Here is a 27,851-nt window from a genome sequence, read left to right on the forward strand (position 1 = left end):
CCTCCGCGCTCCGACAGGCACCTGGCAGGCCCTGTCCCTCCGGAGACGCGGGGCGGGGGAGGGGGGACCCAGAGAGCGACAGGTACTGGCGTTCAACACAGCGAGGTCTTTATTGCTTTTGCGGGTTTCCCTACAGCGGACATCGTCCTACTGCACAGCTGCTTCATTTTGGCATTTTAGAAAGTTGAGGTTACAGACGCTGCAAAGACACAGGAGCTGCCCCGTGGGGTGAAGGGCGAAGGAGCCCGGGCTCTAACGGGGCGCGGCCGGCGCCCTTCCTCTCCCTGTGCCCCGCCTGCGACGAGCGGTGCGAGCTGATGGGGCTTCGGCCTCGGGGTGTCGCATGGCCCCTTCCGAAACCCCGATCGGGGGGTGCGCGGGCGCGGAGCTTGAGCAGCGGCGGCCCCACGGGCTAAGGGCGACAGAAGCAGAGCGCGGGAAGCTGACAAACCGGTGGGAGCGCCCGTTTGTCCTAAAGCAAGAGTGGGACGCGGGCGGGGGAGGGCCGCCGCGGGGAGCCGGCGGCGACCCGAGCTCAGTAGACCCAGGACACGGGCACCCACTGCGGAGAGCTGCACGCCTGCTCGAAGGCCTCCTGCAGCTTCGTCAGCGTCTCCTCCACGCCGTTGTTGACCAGGGACAGGTCGAAGTAGTGCGCGTACTGGCTGCGGATGGCCTCCGAGTCCTTCTGCAGCTGCTGCAGGGCCTCCGTCTGCGACGAAGACAGGGCCACGGTGAGGCGGGCGCGGGACGGCGGGCTGGCGGTGGCCGCGGACGGCTGGGCCCACCGCCCGCCTTACAGGCCCCGCCTAAAGACCAGCCCTGAGACCTTCCCTGCGCGTGTGGACCGGCCAGGGCGCACCAGGCACCTCTCGGGGCCTCGCCAACTGACCCCACGAACCATCGGAGCCCTGCGCAGCAAGAGCTCCGTCCCCGGGGCGTGGGTCACAGCCCCCGCCACTGTGACGGGCCCAGCTGCAATCCGGGACAAGGACGGGGCGACACCGCCCCCGGTTTCTCTAGAATCCCAAATCCCAAAATCCGTGAAGAGACCGTAACTCCATAAAAGTGAGACTGTGTGCACAGCGAGAAGCAGCAAACACCTGCCAAGGACGTTTGCGATGGACGGCACCCCGGGCTGAGGACCCCAATACCCAGCTCCCAGAAAGCCGGAGGCAAGGGCCAAGAACCCAGGAGAGGCCGGCCAAGAACCTGAGCAGCCAGTCCGTGGCCAAGGCTCCGAACAGCCCTCCGCGGTCTGGTAAGACGCGACCACTCGGGAAAAGATACAAGCACGCTGGCCCCACGGCTCTCTTCGACTGGACAAACGACAGCCCCGAGAGCGTCCTCCTGGCACGGGGACGAGCCGTCGCCCGGCTTCGCATCCCGGGACCTGGCAAGTCGGCTGCAGGGTCTCCAGGGATCCAGCTGCGCGGGCGTGCAAGGCCACGCGGACGGCACACCGCGGGCCGCCCCGATCCCCGGCTCGCACCGAGCCCAGGGACTGGGGGCTGCGCTGCCTCCTGGGCCCGCGTCGCCCGGCGTCACACCCGCCACGCTGCCCGCCTCCGCCGCGGGAGCGCAGCACCCCGGGGCCTCCGTCAGGGTCTGCTGAGAAGTCACACGCGCCCGGCCCTTGGGCGTCTCGGCCTTCCGGGACGGAGGGCGGGAGCCACGGGCCGCAGGGGACACGGGTCCCAGGCTGCGCGCACCCGGAGGATGCACGTCCACCCACCCTGCGTAGCCCCGTCCTCACCTGAGCGCCCTGGTCAGTAGGTGCGATGAACACGATGAAAGGGGACAGCTCGGCCGTGCGGACGATCTTCAGGGTCTGCAGAGGGGAGGGGAGGGAGACAAGAGGACGGGCTCAGGCACCGCGACGGCGTCCTTCCGCCACTACCTCTGGGCGTCCCCGAGCCCAACACTGTTTGCACCTGGCACAGCCGCCTCTGTAGGGGCGCCGAGCTCCCCCGGCCGCCTTCCCACCTGGGGCTCGATGTCCAGGATGGCGATCTTGTCCTGCTCGTGAATCTGGTGCACGGTCTCGAACTTGGTGCCGAACATGTTGCCCTGGTAGCTGCCGAACTCTAGGAACTCGTTGGCGGAGATGTTCTTCGTCATCTCCTCGGTGGAGATGAAGTGGTACTCCTTGCCGTCCTCCTCCCCCTTCTTGGGCGGCCGCGTCGTGTCTGTGGAGAACCCGCACCCCTGAGGGACCTGGGGTCCTCGCCACCCCCGGGGCTTGCATCAGGCATCCGGGCTGACCTCCCAGCTGCCTGGGCCGCACAGTCGAGTCGCGGGGTTTCCCGCACAGACCCCGAGGGCCTGACATGGGCGACGCAGAGCCGGGACTCCCCGGGGGCCAAGCCCGATGTGGCCAATTCCTACCCCTTCCCCTCCATGAACTTACAGCTCCTGAACCCCCAACCCCGGGAATCGTAGAGCCCACGACTGGGGAAATGACGGCTGAAAATAGTTTCTTAACAGAACTGTGGGCCACGCTCAGGATTTCTTAAAAGCGTTGGGAAAATTTCCTTTTTTATAGCATGGAACGAAGACGAGGTTGGTTTGGCTCAAAACACATTTTGCTAGATCTTGGAATATTAAGTAACAACATTTAGTCCCATTCATACAAATTGTCCACTAAAACATGCTCCAGAGGGGCGCCCGGGTGGCTCAGCGGTCGAGCGTCCGCCTTCCGCTCAGGGCGTGACCCCGCGGTCCCGGGATCGAGTTCCGCGTCGGGCTCCCCTCCAGGAGCCTGCTCCTCCCTCTGCCTGGGTCTCTGTCTCTCTCTGTGTGTGTCTCTCGTGAATGAATAAATAAGATCTTTAAAAAAAGAAGACATTTCAGGAGAAGTCCAGACAGCCCAGATGTCAAGCAATGCCGGAGAGCTAAGGAAACCACAGGATAGCCACTGAACGGACTGGGCTTCAGGCACGCGACAAAATGTTTATGACACGAAGTAAAATGAAAAACAGAATGTCCATTTTTAAAAGATTTCATCCGTAATTGGTGTCTCCGCCCTACATAGGGCTGGAACCCACAACCCTGACATCCAGTCATGTGCTCCAGCAACTGAGCCGGACTAGGTGCCCCAGTGAGGTGGGTTTTTTTCTTTTAAGATTTTATTTAGTTGAGACAGTGAGCGCGCGGGAGAACAGAGCAGGGGGAGGAGCAGAGGTGGGCGAGAAGCGGGCTCCCCGCCGAGCAGGGAGCCCAATGTGGGCCTTGATGCCAGGCCCCCAAGATCACGACCTGGGCAGAAGGCAGATGCTCAACCGGCTGAGACCCCCAGGCGCCCCTGAATGTCTTCAGTGACATTACTTGCTTCATTCCTTAAAGCAGGATAAAAGTATTTTCTAGTGCTTCTGTTACACAAACGGCCCAGCATAGAACAGCAACGTAGTCAGCTGGAGCGGTGATGTGCACACGTGGCTATCGTCCCAAGTTGTGTTTCGTTTTTATTTATTTTTTTATTTGTTTTTAAATATTTTATTTATTTATTCATGAAAGACACAGAGAGACAGAGAGGCAGAGACCCAGGCAGGGGGAGAAGCAGGCTCCATGCAGGGAGCCCGACGTGGGACTCGATCCCGGGACCCCAGGATCGCGCCCTGGGCCCAAGGCGGTGCTAAGCCGCTGAGCCACCCGGGCCGCCCGTGTTTCATTTTTATAAAGAAACCTTTGGAATACAGTCACCCATAGAAAGGACCACAGGGTCATGTCAGGGTGGTGCTCCCACCTGTCGTCCGGGGACCCCAGAGGTACTTACACGGGGCCGGGTACGCGAACTTGTCCGGGTTCTGGGTGAGCAGGGCGTTCTTAATGTGGCTGCGGCCCACGCCACTGGCCCCTGTGCAGGGAGGAAAGACAGGCTGGGCGGAGGCGGGCAGCACGTCGCGGTGGGCTTCATGGGGGTTCCGCTCCTCCTCCAAGCACAAAGGTGGGGGTGGGTTCACAAATGGGGCGCGGGTGGGGGTGAACTGCTGTGGCTTCCACACTGGGGTCAGGGAGGGGCCGACACAACTCTAAGCACAGGACGATCTGGGGCTGCAGGTCCTTGGGTCCCGTCGGGGGGCTGAGGCCTGAGGCGCAGGCCTCAGGACAGAACTTGTTTCTACAGAGGAGCCGGCCAGCACGTGTGGTTTTGTGTGGCATTTTTAAAGATACGGGCTTTATTGAGCTCTTCAAAAGTAACGGAGCTGATTTTTTAAAAAGATTTTATGTATTAAAGAGAGAGAGAGAGAGAGAGAGAGAGGCAGGGGGCGGGTAGAGACCCAGGCAGAGGCAGAAGCAGGCTGCATGCAGGGAGCCCGATGGGGGACTCGATCCCGGGACCCGGGGTCACGGCCTGAGCCCAAGGCAGACGCTCAACTGCTGAGCCCCCCAGGCGGCCCAAGGAAGTTGGTTTTTAAGATATTTATTTAATTGACAGGGAGAGAGAGAGAGAGAGCGAGCGAGTGAGCGCGAGCACAACAGGGGGAGCAGCCGCACAGGGAGAGGGAGAAGCAGGTTCCCTTCTGAGCGGGGAGCCCGGCGCGGGGCTCGATCCCGGGACCCCGGGGCTGTGGCCGGAGCCTGTGGCAGCCTCAGCTCACATGCTGAGCCGGCAGGTGACCCAGAACAGAACGCGGGGAGTGTTTCCGTGTCTGTGGCTGCGGAGCCCTGACGCACCCCTCGAGGCGACGGACGTGGCCCTGACGGGGTGCGAGCCGCCCCCCTGCAACCGCGGGCTGCTGGAAACCCTGGAGGGTGTAGCTTCGGGGGCCCCGTAAGGACAGCGAGACCCGGGCCCGGACCTCCCGCCCCCTTCCCCCCACGGCTCGGACGCCAAGGGGCGCCGGGGACCGCGGGGCGCAGGCCGCAGACGCACCGATCAGCACCAGGGTCTTCCGCTTGAACGCAGGGAGCCGGACCACTTCCTCGTAGGACACCACGTCCAGCTGGTCAAAGACTAGGACAGAGCAAAGCGACCTCACGTACATGACGGAGCCGCGGCCGGGCTCCTCCTGGGGCTCCGGGTCCCCCTCCAGCTTCCCCGCGTGTCCGCGGCCCTGTCGGCGAGGCCCCGACCCGAGGCTGCTGTTGCCCCGGGGCCCCTCTTCCCTGTACCCCCCGCAGCTCGTCCCCGCGGCCGTCACCGGCCAGACAGCTCGGGGATCAGGCCCGAGCCCCGGGAGCGGCGGGAGCCCTGAGCCCGCAGCCGTCGGAGCAGCCGGAGCGGGGGTGTGCTGGGGGCGACAGAGAAGGGAGGGGGGCCCTCCCGCCCCCCACGGGGCCCAGCTTACTGGAGCTGTGCTTGGCCAGGTACTTGTCCTTGTACTTCTTCTTCTTCCCGAACGGGCTGCAGCTCGGGGCCTCGCTCGGCGCGGACTGCGCGGCGCTCGCCACCCGCCTGCGGGGACAGGGCCCGGGTCAGGGGGCACGGCCGGGAACAGGGGCCCGGGTCAGGGGTCACAGCCTGGGGACAGGCCCCGGGTCTGGGGGCACGGCCAGGGACAGGGCCAGAGGTCAGGGGTCATGGCCTGGGGACAGGCCCCGGGTCAGGGGGCACGGCCAGGGACAGGGCCAGAGGTCAGGGGTCATGGCCTGGGGACAGGATCCGGGTCAGGGGTCGCGGCCTGGGGACAGGATCCAGGTCAGGGGTCACGGCCTGGGGACAGGGGCCCCGGTCAGGGGTCACGGCCCGGGGACAGGGCCCGGGTCAGGGGGCACGGCTGGGGACAGGGCCCGGGTCAGGGGGCATGGCCGGGGACAGGGCCCAGGTCGGGGCACGACTGGGGACAGGGGCCCAGGTCAGGGGTCACGGCCTGGGGACAGGGGCCCGAGTCAGGGGTCACGGCCCGGGGACAGGGGCCTGAGTCCGCGGCTCATGGGGACACGTCTGTGTCCGGCCTCCCGACCCGGGGTGCCCGCCTGGGACTCTGCAGTCGGGGCTGGGAGTTCGAGCCCCGCACCGGGGGCGGCGACGGCGCGGTGAAGTCCTCCCAAGGCGCACCTGCAGGCGCCCAGCCTGGCCCTCTCGGCTGCGCAGGCTCAGGCCCTGGGGCCTGGCATCTTGTCATCGCCCCCCTCGCGGCCTGTCAGCTCGCTCCCGCGCCCTCCCGTCCGTGAGCACGGGCCCCTGGATCTGGGAGGAGCCGACCGGACACGGAGAACCGTCTGGAAGGAGCGGGGCTGGAATGGTCGGGCTGCGCCGAGGGGAGATGTGGCGACCGCGGGGAGGGCTGTCACGTCCTCCTGGACACGCCCCCCGTGCCAGGTGTTGGGAGGCCACCTGAGGACGGTCCGGGGGGCACGGGCGCGGTGTGCCCCGGGAAGCTGTCCCTGTGCGGCCTGCGGGCCCCGCCTCAGTGACAGCCGCGGGGACCCCGTGGGAGGGCCTCCCGGGCTGTGGGTGGCCCCACGCAGCTCACCCACCCGCCCCACTGGCCGGGACCCGTCATGCCCCTGCGTGGGTGGCGGACACACGGCGCCCATCACCCCGCACGCAGCGCAATGGCCCCAGCGCCCGCTGCATCAGGGCGTCCTTGACTCTAGAGTTCCTTCAGGGTGTATTTTTTTTAAAGATTTTATTTATTTATTCATGAGAGACTCAGAGAGAGAGGCAGAGACCCAGGCAGGGGGAGAAGCGGGCTCCATGCAGGGAGCCTGACGTGGGACTCGATCCCGGGACTCCAGGTTCATGCCCTGAGCCGAAGGCGGCACCAAACACTGCGCCACCCGGGCTGCCCCCTTCAGAGTGTATTTGCCAATGATCTGTACCCCCGCTGTGGGGCTCACCCCCCCCCCACCAAGAGTCACGTGCTCCACCCACTGAGCCAGCCGGACGCCCCTCGGCTATTGCTCTGATGCTGAGCTGATTTGTCCCCGGCACTTCCTGTGGTTCGGGGACACGTTCAGAGCTCCCAGTGTGTCGTCCTCAGGGATGAGGCCAACCGGAATTTGGGCTTAGAACTCAAAGAACGTCCTCCCTTGAGATTGCAATCGCTACACTGATTTATCTTGGGGGCTCCAGCATGAAGATGCGGGTTCATCCTTGGATGTGTGATGTTCGCATCAGGCCGTCTGGGGGGGGGCCCAGGGGTGGAGCATCTGCCTTTGGCTCCAGCCATGGTCCTGGGGTCCGGGGATCGAGCCCCACATCGGGGGGGCGGGGGTCCCCGCTCAGCGGGGGGCCTGCCTCTCCCTCTCCCTCTGCCTGCTGCTCCCCAGCTTGTGTGCTCTCTCTCTCTCTTTCTGTGTCAAATAAATCAATAAAATCTTAAATTCAGAAAAGGGAAGTGTTGTGTGTGCAAAGCTGGTGCGGCGCTGCGAGGGCCCTGCGCTAAGTGAGCAACCCGGCTCGGGGACAGGATTTATTTCCCTGTGTTCTGGGAATCTGCACCCAGGACACATGTCGCGTGCCTGTTTCCCAGCGGGCTCAGAAGTGCGCTGGCCCGGGAGGCCGGAGACCAGGGAGGGCGCCAGTCCCAGCAGTCCCAGGGCTGTCACTTGCTTTGTAGCCGTAGGGAAAGCATGTGGGGAAACCGAGGCCCACAGCCACACGAAGAGCCCTTCCCTCAGGCTCCTCTACCCGTCGGGGCTTGCGAGCCCAGCCGATCAAGTCACCGTCGCCCCCTCAGCCGTTACGCCCCCCTAAGGCTGCTCGGTCCCCAACAGCAAGTTCACACAAGACGACCGGTTTGTGAAGCTAAGCAAGGACGCGCGGCAAGCACGGGTCCCTCCCGCCGGCAAACTGCACCCACGCAAAGGCGACTCACCACTCCTGCAGCTCAGGAGACGGGATCAATCCTGCGGATTCCTTGGAAGAGCCTTCCACCCGCCCCTGCCACCAGTTACTGTCATCCTTGTTGATGATCTTGATGATGTCCCCAGTAACAAACTTCAGTCCCGCCTCCTTGCAAGGGATCAGGTGGTCCTTTCTGGGATCATAGTCAAACTGTGCTCTCATGAACATCTGAAAAATAAGGCAAAGGGAACTGCAGGAGCAGCTGCAGGGGGGCGCCAGCGGCAGTGTATGTGGGTGAGAAGTTCTGCCGGAAGTAAATGGGGTCAGGGCCGGGTGAACAGCGGGGAGAAGTGACTGGAGCCGGGGCCGGACCTGATCCCTCCAGCATGGTGGTGCTTCCTGCCGCCGAGCTGTCTGTCTGTCTTGGAGGACAAAGCAGCTACTATTGGAAACGCAGCTTTCCTCGGGAAATCTTTTCATAGTATATTAAATAAACGACATGAATGTGCCAGAGGTCTTAAAACGTGGGTACCCCGTCTCCACGATCCCCTCCTAAAGCACAAGTTGGGCGGCCTGGGGGGCTTGGCGGTTCAGCACCGCCTTCGGCCCGGGGTGTGATCCTGGGGACCCGGGATCGAGTCCCACGTCAGGCTCCCTGCATGGAGCCTGCTTCTCCCTCTCTCTCTCTCTCATCTCTCATGAATAAATAAATAAAATCTTTAAAAATATATCTGGCAACTTGCTTGGTGAAAAATGATAGTGCACACATTTTAGGTCGTGTTTCTTTGAGGACTGGTGACATCGGCTGGTTTTCACACGCTCAGTGTTCATGTGTATTTTTCCTCCTGTGATTTATCTCCTCGTATGCTTTGCCCATTTTCCCCTTAGGATAAGGAGAGTACCCCGTCCTTTCACATCGGTTACAAACAAGTCAGAAACAAGGTCTGCCGGGTTGTAACGGGTGTTCGTTCAGGCCAGCGAGCACCAGGCAGCTACAGCCGTGAGACACCGAGAACTTAAAATCAGAATACTATTTCATTTTTTTTCAAGAATACTATTTCAATCAAAACTCCAAGAACACAGCAGAGAAAATGGTGTGACCTACCTGTAGCGCAGGAAGACGATTCTGCTGGTTGGGAATTACTTTTAAGGAGATCATTCCTTTGGTTTCTTTCTATTAAATAGGAAAGGACAAATGACATTATGGTGGATAGATGATGGATGACCTGAGGTTTCATAAAGTCTTATTTTGCCTCTCAAAGTCCCCAAAAAGCGTTTTCTCCCAACGCCCATCTTTACTGTGCACTCTGAAATTCTGGACAACAGCTCCTCCTTCGATACCAGAGTCTCACGGGCCCCGTAAGCCGCTGTGACAACATGGACACACGCAAACAATAATGATGAAAAGGGGACTGATTTCCCTCCTCCCCACAGTCAGCCCTAAACGGCCCCCAGAGGAGCCTAAACGAACCCTGGCCCACGTATACGCATATGTTTCTCGACACTGAAGCAGACGTTTCCAAATACTCACCTGTCTATCCATATTCGTGTGTATATATATTTTTTTGTTTGATTTTGGCCAGAATGGGATCATACTCTACCCCTGGTTCCGTCACATGCCGTTCACTGAGCCATACTTCCCAGTACTGGCCATGTCGGTTGTTGCCAATTTTTTTTTCCGCTGCCATCTGCTGCAATAGACATCCCTGAACGCCATCTATTCTTCTAGATTTGCACTTTGGTTTCCATAGGGTAGAATCTCGTGGTAGAAATGCAGAATCAAAGGCCAAGAGCATTTTAATAGCTGCCCTCAAATTATAGCACATCTGCTCTCACCAGGAGTAACGAGAGGCCCTCTCCCCCAAATTCTTGCCCGGGGTCCACGTTAACATCCCTTTTCATTCTGGCAGTGGAAAGGACTACGCGGTTGCTCTAGTCTGTGATTATTTTATCACGACTCAAATTGGGCCCCTTTTCAAGAGCCTTTTCTTCTTTATATCATTTGCTCTATTCTTCGGTTTTGTGTTTTTTTTTTTATAACAAAGTTGAGCAGCTCTTTAAACGTTACCGTTATTAACTCAGTTATTAACTCCGTACCTTTTATATGTGCTATAAATCTCTTCCCCAGCCTATTGTTTATGATCTTTGTCATCACACAACACTAATTAACCTCTATGTAGCCAATTGCATTTTTACATTGATCAAAGGGAAGCATAGATTTTGAAGGTTCACGTATTTGCAAAAGTTGTTATGCAGGACTGAGTGTGAGAGCCACACCCCAAGCGGAGGAAAAACCATGCATCCAGTCTCACCGAGAAGCAACCATGCGGCCAAATCGCAGGGCGGCCCACCTTGTGGAGGGTAGGCTGCGGCCAAACAGATCCACCTTCTCGGGCTGGGCGTCATGGGATCCTCGCTTCTCCTTCTTACGGGTGGGAAGAGGCCCCAGATAACCTCTTACATGGGGGACAAGCAGGGAAACGGACTCCACAGATCAATGTTCCAGCAGGAAACAGAAGGTGGCGAAGGCCGTTGAGTGGAGGGATGGCAGCGGGGTTCCTGTCACCCCGCAGGGCTGTGGGCATGTGGTCTGAGACCATGTGTTTGCATGAGAATCAGAATGAAGTCCACCTCTTCCAGTTGGTTGATGTAGCTCTGAAGACTCGTCCACCTGCCCCTCCTTTTAGGACAGTAGCCTTGTAGGGTCCTTCGCAGCTTCTGTATCCTCACTGCATTTCTGGCTACTTGCTCTGTTGACTACTGAGAGACACTGAACTCCTGGACTCTGACTACGGCTGTGGCTTTTTCTCCTCGGAGTTCTATTGGTTTGTGCTTCAACTATGTTGAAGCTCTGCCGTTAGGTACATGGACATTTAGGGTTTGGGTTGTTTCACAAAGCAAGGTAAATCTGGTCCCTGTTACTTCATTTACTCAGAAGCAGAAGTCCAAGTGAGGGCTTTTTTTCTTTTTCTTTCTTTCTTTTTTTTTTTTTTTTTATATAGACGTTATACCCAGTGTGGGACTCGAACTCACAATCCTGAGATCAAGAGTCACATGGTCTGCCCAATGAGTCGGCCACGTGCCCCGCAAGGACTTTTGATTAAAGCCAACCCCAGGTCTGTCCTTTTACAGCCATGTGACCGTGGTCAAGTTTCAAAACGCCTGAAGGTTCAGTTTCCTCATCTCTGTCTCAAGAGAAAAGCCATATTCTGGTTCAAATGACACTTTTTCCCAGGTTGCTGCTGTCTTGTTCACGCCCCGGCAGGTACCCTAGCCCATCACCACTGAGTGCCAGCGGTGTGGCTTCCGCGGGCAGCGGCCAACTACACCCAACCACCCCATGTGCGGGTTTATTGAGTAATTTTAAAGTGATCTCCTCGTCCCACGTGCGGCTCAAACTCACAAACCCGAGGTCGACAGTCACACGCTCTACTGAGGCAGCCCTGCACCCCTCAAGTTTTCATTGATAAAATTCCATCCACTCTTCATAAGAAATGTATGACTAGGGATTCCGATCTTCATTTTACAGATGACTTAGGGAAATTAATCCACCTGCTGAAAGCCCGGCTAGAATACAGTAGAGCAGGGCTGCAGAGCTGCCACTAAAGAGCAGTGCTTTCTTTTTTTTTCGGGGGCACAATGCTTTCTGACACCCAGGCCAACAATCTTTCTAGATAGACACTCTGGGTTATTCACCTTGTTTTAGAAATTTACTCCATGAAAGCAGAGAACTGTCCTTCCTTGCACGGAATAAAGATAAGTGGTGCTAAGAGCCCCCTCAATGAGGTATAAAGACTTGATAGAAAAATGACGGACAGTGACAGCAACATGTGCCCACACTTCACATGGATAATGGCAGAGAATACCCACCATCGCCTTCTGCAGCTGATCTACTGAGTGATTTGTCACGTTTGTGCCATTGATTTCTAGGATCTCATCCCCGACGTGAAGGGAGCCTACCAGAAAATGAAAAATAGGTCCACAAAGAATAAACGTTAAAACGAGAACTGTCTGTATATATATATATATTTTTTTTTTTTTGAGAACTGTCAATATAAATCAAGAGACCACAGAAAAGCAACCATGAGCTAGAGCGTATCATATAATCGGCTGCGTAAAATACTCGGGGTTGAAAATCCTCATCCGTGGGAGAAGGGAACGGTTCTTCCGATTCCCTTGAGGGATGTATCAAGGTAGGCACTCGACAGTTCTGCTGACCAAGCACCGTAAGAGCTCTGGGTCCTCAGCAAGTGTAAATTTTCTTTGTTGTTTTGCTCAAGCCCACAGATGCTCCCTAATGGTAAAGTTACTCGATGGTTAGATTCTATGTGAAGGGACACCTGGGTTGCTCAGCGGTTGAGCACTGCCCTCAGCCCAGGGTGTGATCCTGGAGTCCCGGGATCGAGTCCCCCATCAGGCTCCCTGCATGGAGCCTGCTTCTCCCTCTGCCTGTGTCTCTGCCTCGCTCTCTCATAAATAAATAAATAAAATCTTTAAAAAAAATATTCTAAGTGAAGAGTAGTCACCAATATTTGTGCCACCCTGGATACACAAGAAGCCCAAACTAAACGTAAAAGAGTAGGGCTCAAAGCATGGGATGAAGTGGTGCAAATACAGGTGACCCACAGCTCCTCCAAACATGCCGTGTTTTTTTTTTTTCTTTTTTTCATGCCGTGTTTTAATGTCCTCTCAGCCTCCGCTCCCCCACGAATGGCTTCTAATAAATGCTGGATCCGAGATTGAGGGCACGGGCACATTACGAGGATGCAGCGGTTGCTTGTGGTCATTTCCCAGCTTAACTGTTAGCTCCGGGAGGAGAGGTGCTCTGGTTCCTTCAGCGTCATGTACTCAAAGTCTAATGCAATGGGTCGCATACAATTGCTCAAATATTAATCATCAATATTAATAATACTACTAAGCGGTATACATGGTGTGTAAGAGCCCTTGCGGGGAGAGGTGCTGGCACGGGGCCATTCACACCCAGGCCGTATTGCACAAGGATTCTAAAGAGCCAGTATTAATCCACCAAAGATTGCTTGCCACGAGCACAAAAATGCCCCCGGGTTTAAAGATTAGTAGCTCCGCGTCCCTGAGCAGCGAAGAGGCAGTGACTGATGAATCCCCGACGGAAGCACGACCCGGGACCCGGCCCCGAGTACCTTGTCGGTGAATCATGCCGCCGTGGAGAATCCTTGCCACCGTACAAGACTGCTTTTCGTTCAGCTTCAGGGTGATTCCCTGCAATGAAGACAAAGGGCACAGTGAGCTCTCCTGCCAGCCGCTCCCGAGGTTGCCTTCAGGGTCGTTCAAGGTCACGTCTCGCGAGGAAGATCCTGCCTCTGTGCCTGGGCGGTAGTCGAGCAGAATGGGCGTGAGGCTCGCTCTCTCTCTCGCTCTCTCTCATGAATAAATAAATAAAATCTTAAAAAAAAAAAAGGGCAGCCCGGGTGGCTCAGCACTTTAGCGCCGCCTTCAGCCCAGGGCCTGATCCTGGAGTCCCGGGATCGAGTCCCACATCAGGATCCCTGCATGGAGCCTGCTTCTCCCTCTGCCTGGGTCTCTGCCCCCCCCTTCTGTATCTCATGAATAAATAAATAAAATCTTAAAAAAAAAAGAATGGGTGTGAGGGCTGCAGTCCCAGAGCTGCGCGCAGCCTTCTGCATCCCCTCCGGAGGCCCAGGGACCCCCGGGCTGGAGCGAGCAGGGGGTGGACTGCCGTAAGGATTTACCATGGGCTCCTCGGTGACCTTCTCAAACTGGATGAGTCGCACCTTCCGCACCTCCTGCCCTTTGGCCTGGGTAGGGCTCCCTGGGGCAGCGGAACCGTTGGTGTACATGTCCTCAGTCACGGCGTTCACCTGGTGTGACGCAGCCTGCTGGGGCACAAGGACAGGGCGATGATGCATCAAGTCAGCAGCAAACGGCTGCCCTTGCCCCGTCACTCCCACTCCCAATTCTAAAGGGCTCTGAGCTGGGGATCCCTGGGGGGCTCAGTGATTCGGTGCCTGCCTTTGGCCTGGGGCGTGACCCCAGAGTCCTGGGATCGAGTCCCACGTCGGGCTCCCCGCAGGGAGCCTGCTTCTCCCTCTGCCTGTGTGTCTGCCTCTCTCTGTCTCTCATGAATAAATAAATAAAATCTTAAAAAAATAAATTTTATAAATAAATAAATAAATAAAAAAAAAAAAAATCTTAAATAAAAAAGAAAAGGCTCTGAGCCGGTGGCTCTTTCCCAAGGTCCACGTCCGTCATCTGAATTGATATGAAGCTATCTGGGGGTGTTATTTCCCAACTTAATGGGCACGTTTATGCAGTTTGCTGCACGGATATTCCTGTTTGACCCCCAGGGAGCTGCACCGAGGGCTTCTGCTGAGGGGCTGCGGGTTTGGGAGGTGCGTGTACAGACACACACGCGGACGCGCGCACACGCACAGCCTACGGCCAAGATCCGGGATGGGATGCGTTCAGGGAACCTGATGTTCCCGTCCCACGCGGTAAAGGTGATCGAGGTCACCATGAGTCTCTCACAAATCACCTCGCTGGCTGGAAATGGAAGTTCTACATGGACTACACAGCTGGGCATTCAGCGCTAGCCGGTGGCCCAAGAGCACACAGGGCCTGCCCCTCCCACCATCCCAGGATGACATCTCCACTGTGGCCCCTTGCTCCCAACCTTGACGACAGCAACGCTCCCAAGTGGCACTCGCCGTGGCCCCGGCCGGAGGACGGACATCAGAGCAGTGGGATGGACAGCACGGAGCCACAGGCCACGCACGGCCACGCGCACCGAAGGATGTGGACGGGGACATCATCGCAGCACAGTCTTGTAAAAGAAGACACTACCAGACCTAAGTTTTGGACCCCTCGGACCACAACCTGAAGACATCATGCCCCTCAACCCGTAAACGCTTCCACATGTTTGCTCAGAACAAGAACGTTCTCAAAAACAAAAACTTCCCACGGACGCAACACTCTACCCGTCCTCAGCTGTGTCTGAACGTGAGGAAGCACCCTCCTATCCTAGTCCTTCCTAGCTACTCACACTTCCCGACACCAGGATCCGGGATCCAGGATCACGCCCTGCATTCACCGTTCGCATCTCTTTAGCGTCCCTGAGTCTGGAAAAGTTCCCGAGCCTTCCTTTGTCTTTCGCGGCCTTGACGTCTTTAAGAGGACAGGCCTACCGTTTTGTAGGGTCTCAGTCGGGCTTTGTGCAACGTTTTCCCAGGATTCGGCTGAGCCCGTACACGTTTGGTAGGAGTCGCATGGACGTGGTGCTGCACCTTGTCACCTTGTCAGCTCAACTGTATTCTTAGAAGCCCTGACCTGGGAGGACCTCAAGAGTCCGTCAGCAGTACGATGAACGTGGCGGGGTGGCCACCCACTGGACACCACACCCCAGTGACAACCACCGGCTGCGGCTGCCCTGCGACACCGATGGGTCTCTCTTCCCGGAGGCCTCTCAGCCTCTTCTGCTGCTGCTTCCTCATTCTTCTAGCCCGTTAATGTTAACCCAGACCTTGTGGTGAGGAGCCATCGCCGTGGGGAAGGTCAAGCGGAAGCCTCTGAAACGGGCCCCACTCAGCCCACGCGGAACAGTGAATGAGAACCAAGACGGCCGCCTAGACGAGGAGGCACCAGGCCCGAGCTCCGTTCACAGAGGGGGAATTCAGCACTCGAGTCCAAGCTCAAAACGGGCAGCGGCTGAGTCCAGCCACACCAGGGAGGGCCGTCGAAGACCATGGGGAAGGAAGATTTTCCCAACCGGGGGCACCCGGGGTGCTGTGCCTCACGTGCCTTTGTGAAGAAGGGGAAGTGGGCATATCCGCGGTTGCAAACTGTCTATGCAGGCCTGCACCCACTCACTCCCCCACTCACTTCTTCCTGGGCAGTGGCCAAGGGCCCAGAGGGGAAAGGACTGGAAATCAGAGGGTAGAGGCCTGCGGACAGACGTGCGTCTCCTAAGATTACGAAACCCTACGGAATGAAATCTGAATTTTCCTTTCCTTCATCCTTAGAGGTCATCAGAAACCCCGATACGATGCTGAGGTTGGAAGGAGGCTGTTACTGGGTGGCCTCAGAACAGGGAAGTGCTGAGAGGGACAAAGGGCCTTGCGCAGCAACTAGGACTCCAAACAGTCACATGACACGTAGGTCACGAGTCCTACAGCACCTCTAGTAGAACAGAATTGTCGAAGATGGTGTGTACTTAGAAAACAGCCTTGGGGGTGGCCCGGAGGGGGCGCAGCGGTTAAGCGCCGCCTTCAGCCCAGGGCGTGATCCTGGAGACCGGGGATCGAGTCCCACGTCGGGCTCCCTGCATGGAGCCTGCTTCTCCCTCTGCCTGGGTCTCTGCCTCTCTGTGTCTCTGTGTGTCTCATGAATGAATGAATGAATGAATGAATAAATGAATGAATGAATAAAGTGAAAAAAGAGAAGAAAAGAAAACAGACTCGGGCTGCCTCACAACGCTCTCCTGCGGCAGGAGGCAACTTGTCCTAAGCGACCGTGATTCAGGATGCAGTGGCCCTGAGTGTCCCGGACCCCGCGGCAAGGCAAGCAAGGGGGGAAGGTGAGGAGGGCAGCAGAAGCCCCCGGGAAGAGAAAGCAGGGGACGGCATCAGGGGAGAGAGATCTCGGTCACCTTCTCGAAGACGGAAAGCACACAGGGAAATGGCCAGGGGTCAGGCGGCGTGGGGACAGCGGCCCCGGGCTCCCGCACGCGACACCGCAGATGACCTGAGGCCGGAGCCGCTCCGAGACCCTGCCCACCTGGGCCTCGGCGGCCACCCGGGGCCACAGGATGCACCGAGGGCCAGGCCAGGGGACGCCCCGCGGCACCACCACGTCCAGACCAGGCGGGACGCAATCGCGGTTGCAGAGCAGACGGTGGGCGCCACGGCGGGAGGAAGACGGCGGGACAAAGGACGGGAGGGGGGGGGGCAGGTGCCACTGACCTGGCCACCTCGCGAGGCGGGGCGCGAGAGGACACTGTGCTGTGAGTGCGGTGACAACCGAGGAAATGATGGCATCATTTGTCTCTTTGTTTAAAAAGATTTTTAAAGATTTTATTTCTTCATTTCAGAGAGAGAGAGAGCGAGCGCGCGCGCACAAGCAGGGGGAGCAGGAGCAGGAGAGGGAGAAGCAGGCCCCCTGCAGGGAGCCCGATGCGGGACTCGATCCTGGGACCCGGGGTCACGGCCTGAGCCGAAGGCAGGCGCTCAACCGCTGAGCCCCCCAGGCGCCGCCTTTAAAAATTTTTTTTAGAAGATTAATTTACTTTCCAGAAAGCGAAAGCACGAGCAGGGAGAGGGGCAGAGGCAGGGGGAGAGAGAATCTGGGAGCAGACCCCCGCTGAGCGTGGAGCCCGACGCAGGCTTGATCCCATGACCCTGGAGCACGAGCGGAGCCGAGAGCAAGAGTCGGATGCGTAACCGACCGAGCCACCCGGGCGCCCAGGAATGGTATAACCGAAAGCACAAATTCTACATGCGCAGCTCGCAGATCTGTTTTGACCTCGTACTTTTATTTAGTAAAAACCAGAAGATTCCGAGCTCTCTGTAGACGTTTCGGAAGACCTGGCACTGCTCACCGGGCTGTGGAAGGCTGGGCCAGGCCGAGGAGGGGCCGCGCCCCGCAGATGGCCACTCGCTCCGCTCACTTCCTGCTCGCTGCTGGGGAGGCCAAGTGTCACCTGCTGACTCCCCTGTACCTCAGGTGTTTTCTTACACACAAATGGCTTCACGCACCTGCTCCACGTACGTTACATTAAATGCGCCTCTGGATGACTTTTTAGAAACCATGTACGTGGGCAGCCCGGGTGGCTCGGTGGTTTAGCGCCGCCTTCAGCCCAGGGCCTGATCCTGGGGTCCCGAGATCGAGTCCTGCATCGGGATCCCTGCGTGGAGCCTGCTTCTCCCTCTGCTTGTGTCTCTGCCTCTCTCTCTGTCTGTCATGAATAAATAAATAAAATCTTTAAAAAAATTAAAATAAAAATAAAAAACCATGTACGTGATATAAACGCGCAGGCCCTTGAATAGCTGAGAACAATTTGAAAAGGAAGAGGGATCCCTGGGTGGCGCAGCGGTTTGGCGCCTGCCTTTGGCCCAGGGCGCGATCCTGGAGAGCTGGGATCGAGTCCCACGTCGGGCTCCCGGTGCATGGAGCCTGCTTCTCCCTCTGCCTGTGTCTCTGCCTCTCTCTCTCTCTCTGACTATCATAAATAAATTAAAAAAAAGAAAGAAAATGAAGAAAGTAAGAGGAGTCAGTCTGCAGACTTTCAGGACTTAGGTAGTTGCAAGTAATCAAGACACACAGACCAATGGAACATCAGAGAACCCAGAAACAGCCCCACACAGATACGTCCAGGTGACCTTGACAAAGGAGCAAAAACAGTTTGATGGAGGAAGAGTCTTTTCAACAAATGGTGCTGGAGCAATCAGACATATAGGGACAAGAAAAGAGAAAAATTTCACTGGCCTGAACCTTACACCTTTACAATGGATCCTGGACTTAAACATAAAGTGTAAAACCCTAACACCTTTTTGGAAAACAACACAGGAGACCACCACCGCGATTTAGGGCTAGACAACCTGACACCAGAAGCAGGATCCATCAAAGGAAAAATTGATAACCTGGACCTCTTAAAAATCATAAAACTTCTGCTCTGTGAACACCTGTGCTAAGAGGATAAAAAGACACAGACTGGGAGGAAACGTTGACAAACCCCGCATCCAACAAAAGACTAGCATCTAAAATAAATAGATAGATAGATAAATAAATAATAAATAATTCTAAAAAATTAAAAAAATAAAGAAGACTAGCATCTAGAATATATAAAGAAGGCTCAATGCTCAACACTAAAAAGCATCTACTTCGACGTGCCAAACGCACATCACACTGTATGTTAACTGGAATTCAAACAGGAAACTTGAAGAAAAGAAAACCTATAGAGAACCCACTGACAGTCACCGGCGGGAAGGTGGGGGTGGCGCTGGGCGAGGTGGGTGATGGGGATGCAGGAGGGCAGCTGCTGCGACGAGCACAGGGTGATGCACGACGCGTTCCCCCGGACATGTACACCTGAAGACAATATCACACTGTACGTCAGCTAAGTGGAATCTAGACAAAAACTTCAAAAAAAATGAGTGGGAAATATCAGGGAGGGAGACAGAACATGAGAGACCCCTAACTCTGGGAGATGAACTGGGGGGGTGGAAGGGGAGGAAGGGGGCAGCCCCAGTGGCGCAGCGGTTTAGCGCCGCCTGCAGCCCGGGGTGTGATCCTGGAGATCCGGGATCGAGTCCCACGTCGGGCTCCCTGCATGGAGCCTGCTTCTCCCTCTGCCTGTGTCTCTGCTTCTCTCTCGCTCTCTCTGAATAAATAAACAAATAAATCTTAAAAAAAAAAAGGAAGGGGAGGAAGGCGGGGGGTGGGGGTGACTGGGTGACGGGCACTGAGGGGGGCACTTGACGGGATGAGCACTGGGTGTTATTCTATAGGTTGGCAAATTGAACACCAATAAAAAATAGATTTATATAAAAAATAAAAATAAAAAATGGACAAAAAAAATAAAAAGCATGTAATTAAAAAGAAGTGGATGAAAGACAGGGAGCCTGCACGGCTCAGTGGGTCAGGCGACCGGCTCTTGATTTCAGCTCAGGTCATGATCTTGCGGTCCTGGGAGGGGCTGCACAGGGCTCGGTGCTGGGGGTGCAGCCTGCTTGGGACCCTCCGTTTCCCTCTGCGCCCCCCCCCACTTGCACATGCACATGCACTCTCTCTCTTCAATGAATAAATCTTTTTTTAAATTTTTATTTATTTATGATAGTCACACACAGACAGAGAGAGAGAGAGAGAGAGGCAGAGATACAGGCAGAGGCAGAAGCAGGCTCCATGCACCGGGAGCCCGACGTGGGATTCGATCCCGGGTCTCCAGGATCGCGCCCTGGGCCAAAGGCAGGCGCCAAACTGCTGCACCACCCAGGGATCCCTTCAATGAATAAATCTTTTTAAAAAATGAGCAAAAGAGGGCAGCCCCGATGGCCCAGCGGTTTGGCGTCACTTTCGGCCCAGGGCATGATCCTGGGGTCCCGGAATCGAGTCCCACGTCGGGCTCCCTGCGAGGGGCCTGCTTCTCCCTCTTCCGGTGTCCCTGCCACTCTCTGTGTGTCTGTCATGAATAAATAAATAAAATCTTTTAAAAAAGGAGCAAAAGGCAGTAACAGGTGTGTCACTGAAGAGGACAAGGAAGGAGGGTGGCCAGCAGGGAGAAAGAAACCGAAACCGCAGTGAGATCCCACCACACGCCTCACAACAGCGGAGGGACAAGCAGTGACAACAGTAAACGCAGGTGACGATTCGAAGGAACGGAGTCTCTCATCCTGGCTGGTGGGGACGTAAAATGGCCCCGCCGTTTGGGAAGGGGGTTAGGTGCTTTCTTAGATGGCAAAACAGCGACCTTACATCCCAGCAACACCCTGAGAGGAAGGTTCACACAAAACCCGTCTGCGAAGGTTCATCGCGACCTTGTTCCTAAGACCCAAAGATTGGAAACGACCAGAACGGCCTCCGACAGCCGATCAGTGGTCCACGCACAGCACGAAACACTTGTCGGCCGTAAAAAGGGACAATCAAAATACACACCACCTTGGGACGGATCTCGAAGGCACTGTGATGAGTGGGAAGAGCCAGGCTCCAAAGGGTGCGCATTGTGTGAGGCCATCGACGTGGCCTTCTTGAGATCACAGAATCCCACAGATGAAGGACAGGGTAGTTGTCGCCAAGGACTAGGGACGGAAGGGATGAGGACACGTGTGACTACAAGAGGGTGCCACCGGGCCGGGCCTTGTGGCGAAGCAGCAGTCCTGTGCCTTGACTGGTGGGGCGATCACACTTACGTGCGTGTGACTCACTGGCCCAGAATGACGCCACACATCGCGCCGGCGTCCATCCCGTGCTTGTGGGACGATACTATTGCTGAACCCCTAGTGGACAGAATCCACTAATCCGGGTTAGGGCAGCCAGCGCTCGGGAGCGCCTCGGCACAGGTGAGCCGCCTGCGCCGGCCAAGGCCAGAGAGCCCAGGGCACATGACGCTAAGCGACCTTTGGGAGGCGAGCAGCGCCCGGAGGGTGCGCCCAGGACAGCTGGCGCAGGGTGCTCGGGGGAGCAGCGCCCACTGGGTGCGTCCAGGGTGGCCGGCCCAGGGTGCTTGGGGGAGCAGCGCCCACTGGGTGCATCCAGGGCGGCCGGCCCAGGGTGCTCGGAGGAGCAGCGCCCACCGGGTGCACCCAGATCGGCTGGCCCAGGGTGCTCGGGGAAGCAGCGCCCACCAGGTGCGCCCAGATCAGCGGCCTAGGGTGCTTGGGGGAGCAGCGTCCAGAGGGTGAGCCCAGATCAGCCGGCCCAGGGTGCTCAGGGGAGCAGCGCCCACCAGGTGCATCCAGAGTGTCTGGCCGAGGGTGCTCAGGGGAGCAGTGCCCAGAGGGTGAGCCCAGATCGGCCGGCCCAGGGTGCTCGGGGGAGGAGCGCCCACCGGGTGCGCCCAGATCAGCCGGCCCAGGGTGCTCGGGGGAGCAGCGCCCACCAGGTGCATCCAGAGTGTCTGGCCGAGGGTGCTCAGGGGAGCAGCGCCCAGAGGGTGAGCCCAGATCGGCCGGCCCAGGGTGCTCGGGGGAGCAGCGCCCACCAGGTGCGCCCAGATCAGCGGCCTAGGGTGCTCGGGGGAGCAGCGTCCAGAGGGTGCGCCCAGATCGGCGGGCCCAGGGTGCTTGGGGGAGCAGTGCCCGGAGAGTGCGCCCAGATACACTGGCCCAGGGTGTTTGGGGGAGCAGTGCCCACTGGGTGCGTCCAGGGCGGCTGGCCCAGGGTGTTTGGGGGAGCAGCGCCCACCGGGTGTGTCCAGGGCCGCCCAGGGTGCTCCCCACCAGCTTCCTCATTCAGCTGAGGGCCAAGGTTGTTGGAGCGCATCAGCCTCTAACCGAAGGGCTCAGCAGAGCTCAGCGGGGGCGGGGTGGGGATGGGGGTGGGGGTGGGGGTGCCCCAGGCCAGGAGCTCAGCAGCCGCGTCCCACCTGCCGCGCTCGCCCACGCGCTCACCGTCTCACGCGGAACAGCGTTCGTGGGCGGAGGCTCCGGAAGCGGCTCCGGACACGGAGGCTCCTCGGCACGCGGTGCGCCCAGCACACGATCTCCCCGCCCCGGGCCTGCAGCAGCGCCGCGTATCCCCCGGTCACGCACGACGGGGGCAGCAAGGCCACGCGGACAAACACCCACGCTTGGTGTCTGGACGCGCACGCACACGGAGGCACACACACGCGCATGGAGGCACACGCGCATAGAGGCACGCGCACACACACGCACGTACAGGAACAGGCACACACATGCACACACAGGCACACACACACGCGTGGACAGGCGCACGCGCACCGAGGCACACGCACACGCGCACACAGGCACACGGATACACGCACATAAGCACACGTGCACAGAGGCACGCGCACACACACATGCACATACACGAACATGCAGACACACAGGCACACGCGCACAGAGGCACACGCACAGACGCACGCACACACAGGGACACACATGCACACTCGCACACAGGCACGCATGCGCTGAGGTACGTACATGCGCACAGGCACACACACGCAGGCACATGCCGACGCGCGCACCTGCGCACAGAGGCACACGCGCACGGGCCTGGGGCGGCAGGGGGGGCGCAGGGACAGGGCCCGGGGAGCTCGCCCCGGCCTGCGCGCTCGGCTCGGGACACGCGCCCACGCTGTCACCCCAACCGGGCCCCGTGCGCGCTGCGCACTGCCCCGCGAGCCACTTGTGCCGCCGGCGTCGCCACCGCCGCCTGTGCCGCGTGACCCGGGCAGCGCTGACCACGAAGGCCAACGTCGCTGCGGGTGCCGGCTTCCGATGGCCGCGCGGGCCCCGGGGCCCCGCCCGCAGGCGACAACCGCGCCCCCAGGGCTCGGGCCCGCGGCCCCCAGGACGGCGCGCGGCCCTTCGGCGCACAAAGCGCTGCGGTGGGCAGGCCGGCTCCCCGAAAGCCCTCGGAGGAAACATCTGCGCGGGGTTCAAAGGGCAGAGGCAGCTGCTCAAAGGAAGTTGGGACTTAGAAAGAGATGAAAAACAAACGGGGCTGGGGGGGTGAAAAAAAAAAAAAACAACCCAAGCGGGGTTTTTCATCCAAACAATCGGATTAAGAATGGGTGGCAGGGAACGTAGGCAAGAACAAACATTTGTTCAGCCCACTGTCGGCTCTTGGCCAGCCGCTTCCCCGCGGAGCCCCGGCAGGGCCAGGCCAGGGCGCAGGCGGTCGTGCACTCTGGCAAAGGAGGAGCAGGGAGAGCCAGCAGGGCTCCGCGGCACTGGCACCCCGAGTGGCTGTGGGCGGGCGGGGGCCGGAGGCCTAGGAGCCAGGAAGCTTCTGGCAAGAACCCTCCTAAAATCGTACATTAACTAGTGCCCTGTTGGTCAGGCCCTCCGGGCCTCGAGAACACGTACATCAGTCAATCCAAAGGTCAAGTGTGTAAAGATCCTTCCCGACGCACTTTATCTGCCCCGTGCACTATGCACAGAGGCAAAGGCTGCCTCCCTGCAGGGAAGGTGACTTGCGGGCACGGACCTCCGTGTGCGGAGGCTTACGTGTTTCTTCATATGCAAAAAGTGAAGCTTCAGAAAAGAGAATCCTGCTTGTCTAATGCAGTTTTTCTTCCTGTTTCCCAGCCTGGGGTCACTTCCCTTCCCCGCAGCCCCGTTCGGAGCTACGTTGACTCTGGCCTTCGCGCACCCCACACCCAGGCTGCTGCGGTTGTGAGCAACACTCAAAGGTATGAGCAACTCACTGCTTAGGGGTGAAATCCCTGCATCAATGAAACGTCAGCTGATTTTGTCTCCCTGCCCCAGGGGACATGTGACCGTGTCTCAAGACCTGTTTGGATCGGCAGGACCGCGGCTATGGGGGCGGGGGGTGGCGCGTATTACTTTTCACAACAAAGAAGGACCAGACTCAGAGTGTCCCACTGGGCGAGGACGTGCATGGCTTTGCACAGGCGGTTCCCGGGACCTGGGGCGCTAGTCACCGGGGACCCCTTGGGCCAAGTTCTGACAGCAACCCCCCTGCCTCTGCGCCTTCCCTTCTGGGCTCCTCGGCCCTGGAGGACGGACGACACCAATGTGCGGTGATGCTGTTGCCGGCCTAACAGTAAACAGACAGATCTTACTGGAAGCCTACCGCGGCCTGCCTTTTGCAGCGTGGGTTAGGCCCGGGTGAACACGGAGGGAGTGTCACCGCACCAGCCCCTGGGCGCACCGCCGCCGAGCAGGACACCAGGGGAACGTGAGCAGTGGGGAGCACTGCGGTGAAGAATAAGGCCCCACACGGCCTATGAACTTCTCCAAGAAAAGAACTACACTGCAATACAGAAGACAGGCCACAGTTCAAATGTGCCGCAAAATCATCTTTTTTTGAAAGATTTACTCATTTGGGAGAGCGGGTGAGCAGGGACGGTGGTGGAATCCCAGGACCCCGAGATCATGCCTGAGCCAGAAAGCAGGCACCGAACCGCCCGAGCCACCCAGGCGCCACCGTATTTTTCCTGTATTGAACGTGGACTCTACTCGGGAAGCGAGACTTTGGGTCTTGAGCCTTTAGGACTTTTACAGAAAGTGTTCCCCTTCCTTGAGGCCTTCGGCGACATCATTTTATGGGTCCCATTAAGGCCAACAACTCCCTCCCAGCCTTTCCTGCTCCTTCCCAGTGTCGGAGGATGCGCCGGCTGCTATTGCGAGGGCAGCTCTCAGGGACACGCTGGATGCACCCGTGCAGCCCAATGGGGTGACCAAGCATATGCCGGGTAAGCATGTCCACAACCCTCCAGCGGGTCCATCTGACACAGGGGAGCCCGAGGCACAGAGAGCCTCAGCCACTCACCGGAGGGTACACAGGAGAGCCAGAGGCAGAGCCTGGCGTCGGGGGCAAAGATAAGAGTCCCAGAGGGAAGGTGAAGCCCCCACAAGCACTGGGGATCGTCTGCCCAGTGTCCACACCCGGGCGGATCTGGACACTATTCTGTCCAAGGGTTTAGCAAGTCTTCCTTCATCTCCTGCAAATTGTCTAGGAAAGCAGGACGCAGCGGCCAGCCAGTGGGCCCGGCGCACTGATCAGGGGAAACCCACAACTGCACACAGCCTGCTGACTCAGAGGGTGCCCTACAACACGACTCATGTCGTGACAGGGCCTCTTTCCCCAAAGGGCCACAGTCCCTCAGGCCCGCCCGTCAGGAGCGGCCGGGCTGCTCAGAGTGACACACGGGGCTCTGGGTGTGGCGAGTGAAAGGAGCCTGAGAGGAAAGACTGCGTACAGTGGGATTGCACTTATTTGACAGTCTTGAAAAGGCCACATGATAGTGTCCAAATGCAGCTCCGTTTTCAGGGTGACTTGCAGGTTTCCGGGGGTGGTGGTGAATGTAAAGGTCCACCAGGGAACTTTCTGGAGGGGTGAAAACCTTCTGTATCATGATCTTGGGGATGGTGACAGCACTGTGTGCATTTGTGAAACCCTACCGAACAGACCAAATACATTTATAAGTCATATGTATGCTAATTATACCTCAATAAAGCTGCCAAAAGTCAATGTAATAAAGAGATTTTTAGTACAAAGTGAAGGCTCGGCCAAGTGAACTGATTATAAAGAATCCCGGGCTCTGGGGAGCTGGGTTGTTTTAGATCGTGATTCCCTCCTTGCAGTGCTGTGCTGCCAACCGAGTAACCATGCTGTCGGGGGATCCCTGGGGGGCTCAGCTTTTAGCCCCGCCTTTGGCCTGGCTGTGATCCCGGGGAGCAGGGATCGAGTCCCGCATCAGGCTCTCTGCAGGGAGCCTGCTTCTTCTGCCTATGTCTCTGCCTCTGTGTGCCTCATGGATAAATAAACAAAGTATCTAAAAAAAAAAGACATTAAAAGAGGGTCCCAGTGGCTCAGCGGTTTAGTGCCGCCTTTGGCTCAGGTCATGATCCTGGAGCCCCAGGATCGAGTCCCACGTCGGGCTCCCTGCATGGAGCCTGCTTCTCCCTCTGCCTGGGTCTCTGCCTCTGTCTCTCTCTCTCATGAATAAATAAATAAAATCTGTAAAGAAAAAAAAATAACCATGCTGTCCTCTCCTGGTGTTCACTGCAGCCTCGACTGCGGTGGTGCTCACTGCTGGAAAGAACAGTCAGGTGTGAACACCGCGCTGATGCTTATCCATCGTTTCCTTGAGCGAGCAGCCCAAGGAGGCTGCACAGCTCCACTGTTTGCTTGGCCCTGTGGATCTTCAGTGTCCTCATCTGTGGGTGTGCAAGGTTCTGCTAAACCTCTGCGGGCGTCTATTCATTCAGGAAACATTTCTGAGGACGTATTTATTAGACATTTAAAATAAAAGCAGGGGGCAGCCCGGGTGGCTCAGCGGTTGAGCGCCGCCTTCGGCTCAGGGTGTGATCCTGCAGTCCCGGGATCAAGTTCTGCATTGGGCTCCTGCATGGAGCCTGCTTCTGCGTCTGCCTGTGTCTCTGCCTCTCTCTCTCTGTCTCTCATGAATAAAAAAGAAAATATTTTTTAAAAAAAAAAAAGAAAAAAAATAAGATAAAACCAGGGAGCATGACATAGTTGTGCCCTGAGAAATCCTGCGTCTAGGAAAGAGGTTCACACTGACTTCTGAGGCTGGTACAGGTAGGCCGCACAGCTGGTGCCAGGTGTGGTGGCTCTGTCTCTGTCTGTGTCTCTGACTCTGTGTCTTACTCTGGATAATCTGTAGTCGTGCATGATCAGCACCCTGTGGGGAAGGCCAGGCTGGGTGGAGGGCTGCTGGGCCCATATTCTGGGTGATGGCTCCCTCCACCTGGGAGCCGGCCTGGGTGTGTGCGGCGGGGGTGAGCACCCTGGTGGAAGCAGCTCTCCCCAGGGGACATCCTTATTTTGCGGGCTGAAGTCCCCGTTCAGGATGATGAGCGGTACTGCCGGGTGGTCAACGTCGCGCCCGGGGGTCCCGGAGGGTGGGGGTCAATAGCGATCTGCCACCCGCCCCGGAGCCTGGAGGGCCCAGCTGCCTCCGAAACGCGGGGACTCCCCGTCCGTCCGCTGAAACACAAGGCCACCCACCCCGTGTGCACCCCAGGGGCCCTCCCGAATGCGGGGGGCGGTGAGTGCGCGCTTCACAAAGTGGGTTCCCAGCCGATTCTGCTGAGCCCAGCACGAGCCTTCCGACAAGCAGGCAGCCCTCCGCTTCTTGGACCCGCTCCTTAAACTCTTGCTCTCACCCCGACTTCCGTCCCCGAAGAAGTTTTCCTTGACCTTAGCGAGCGCGGGGCGCAGGCCGCGGCCTCTGCTCATTCGCACCGAGAAGGGCTCCTGGGGAACGGCCGCCGCGCCCCAAGCCCTCCGGGGCCAGCGCCGCCGCCGCCGCGGCCTCCGCTCCCAGGGCAGCCCCGGCGGCTCCCGCGGCGGCCGGCGCGGCCTGGAGCCCCGGAGCCCCCCCGCCCGGCCCCGGGACCCCGCGGGGCCCCCTCACCTCGGGCCGGCTGCGCTTCTGCAGCAAGTGCTCCAGGTAGAGGTCGGAGAGCGCCGTGCGCATGCTGCCCCCGCCCTCGCCCTCGCTCGCCTTGAGCGTCATCCTGCGGGAGCCGAGCGCGGGGCCGCCTGCCGCGAGCGGGGCCGAGCCGGGACTGCGAGCGCCGAGGCCTGCGGGGCGGCGGAGGCGGCGGAGGCGGCGCGGCCCGGCCTGGCGCCTCCCCCCGGCCGCGCGCTGGGCGGGCACAGGCGGGGCCCCGCCCCGGCCCCGCCCGCCCCGGCTCGGCCCCGCCCCCGGGCCCCGCCCCCGCCCTGGCCCCGCGGCCGCACCCGGTGGGCTCGGGGGACCCCGCGCTCCCAGGCTCCGCCCGCCGCGGGTCCCCGGCGCGGCCACCGCCCGGGCCCCTCGGCGCCCCCCGCACGGAAGCCGGCCCCCGGGGCCACGCTTTACCCACAACTCTCTGCGGGCCACGGCGTTGCGAAAACGCCCGGAGGGCTCCGGGGCTGCGGGTGCCCTGTCATTGACGCGGCCGCGTGCGCTGCACAGACGGAGCCGACC

At 58.6% G+C, this 27,851-nt stretch overlaps 1 protein-coding gene across 4 annotated transcripts; it reads right to left on the minus strand.

Annotated features, from left to right (window-relative positions):
* Positions 1-86: 86 nt before the first annotated feature.
* On the minus strand, positions 87-27,485 carry MPP1 (MAGUK p55 scaffold protein 1). Of its 4 annotated transcripts, none has more exons than XM_025460540.3 (12): positions 27,294-27,485; positions 13,465-13,608; positions 12,895-12,973; positions 11,606-11,691; positions 8,841-8,909; positions 7,767-7,963; positions 5,292-5,398; positions 4,877-4,957; positions 3,776-3,856; positions 1,987-2,189; positions 1,757-1,831; positions 87-712 (listed from the first exon to the last, which is right to left on the minus strand). In XM_025460540.3, exons 1-12 carry the CDS (start codon positions 27,393-27,395, stop codon positions 536-538), a joined length of 1,401 nt encoding a protein of 466 aa, XP_025316325.1. In that variant the 5' UTR covers positions 27,396-27,485; the 3' UTR covers positions 87-535. The 4 variants fall into 4 exon arrangements, with proteins under 4 accessions (XP_025316325.1, XP_025316324.1, XP_025316327.1 ...); XM_025460539.3 differs by having other exon boundaries at positions 13,465-13,611; positions 27,294-27,475; XM_025460542.3 differs by lacking the exon at positions 27,294-27,485 and adding an exon at positions 14,775-14,846.
* Between the last annotated feature and the right edge of the window lie 366 nt (positions 27,486-27,851).

Source organism: Canis lupus, chromosome X, assembly GCF_003254725.2.
Source record: "Canis lupus dingo isolate Sandy chromosome X, ASM325472v2, whole genome shotgun sequence".
Taxonomy (NCBI): Eukaryota; Metazoa; Chordata; class Mammalia; order Carnivora; family Canidae; genus Canis; species Canis lupus.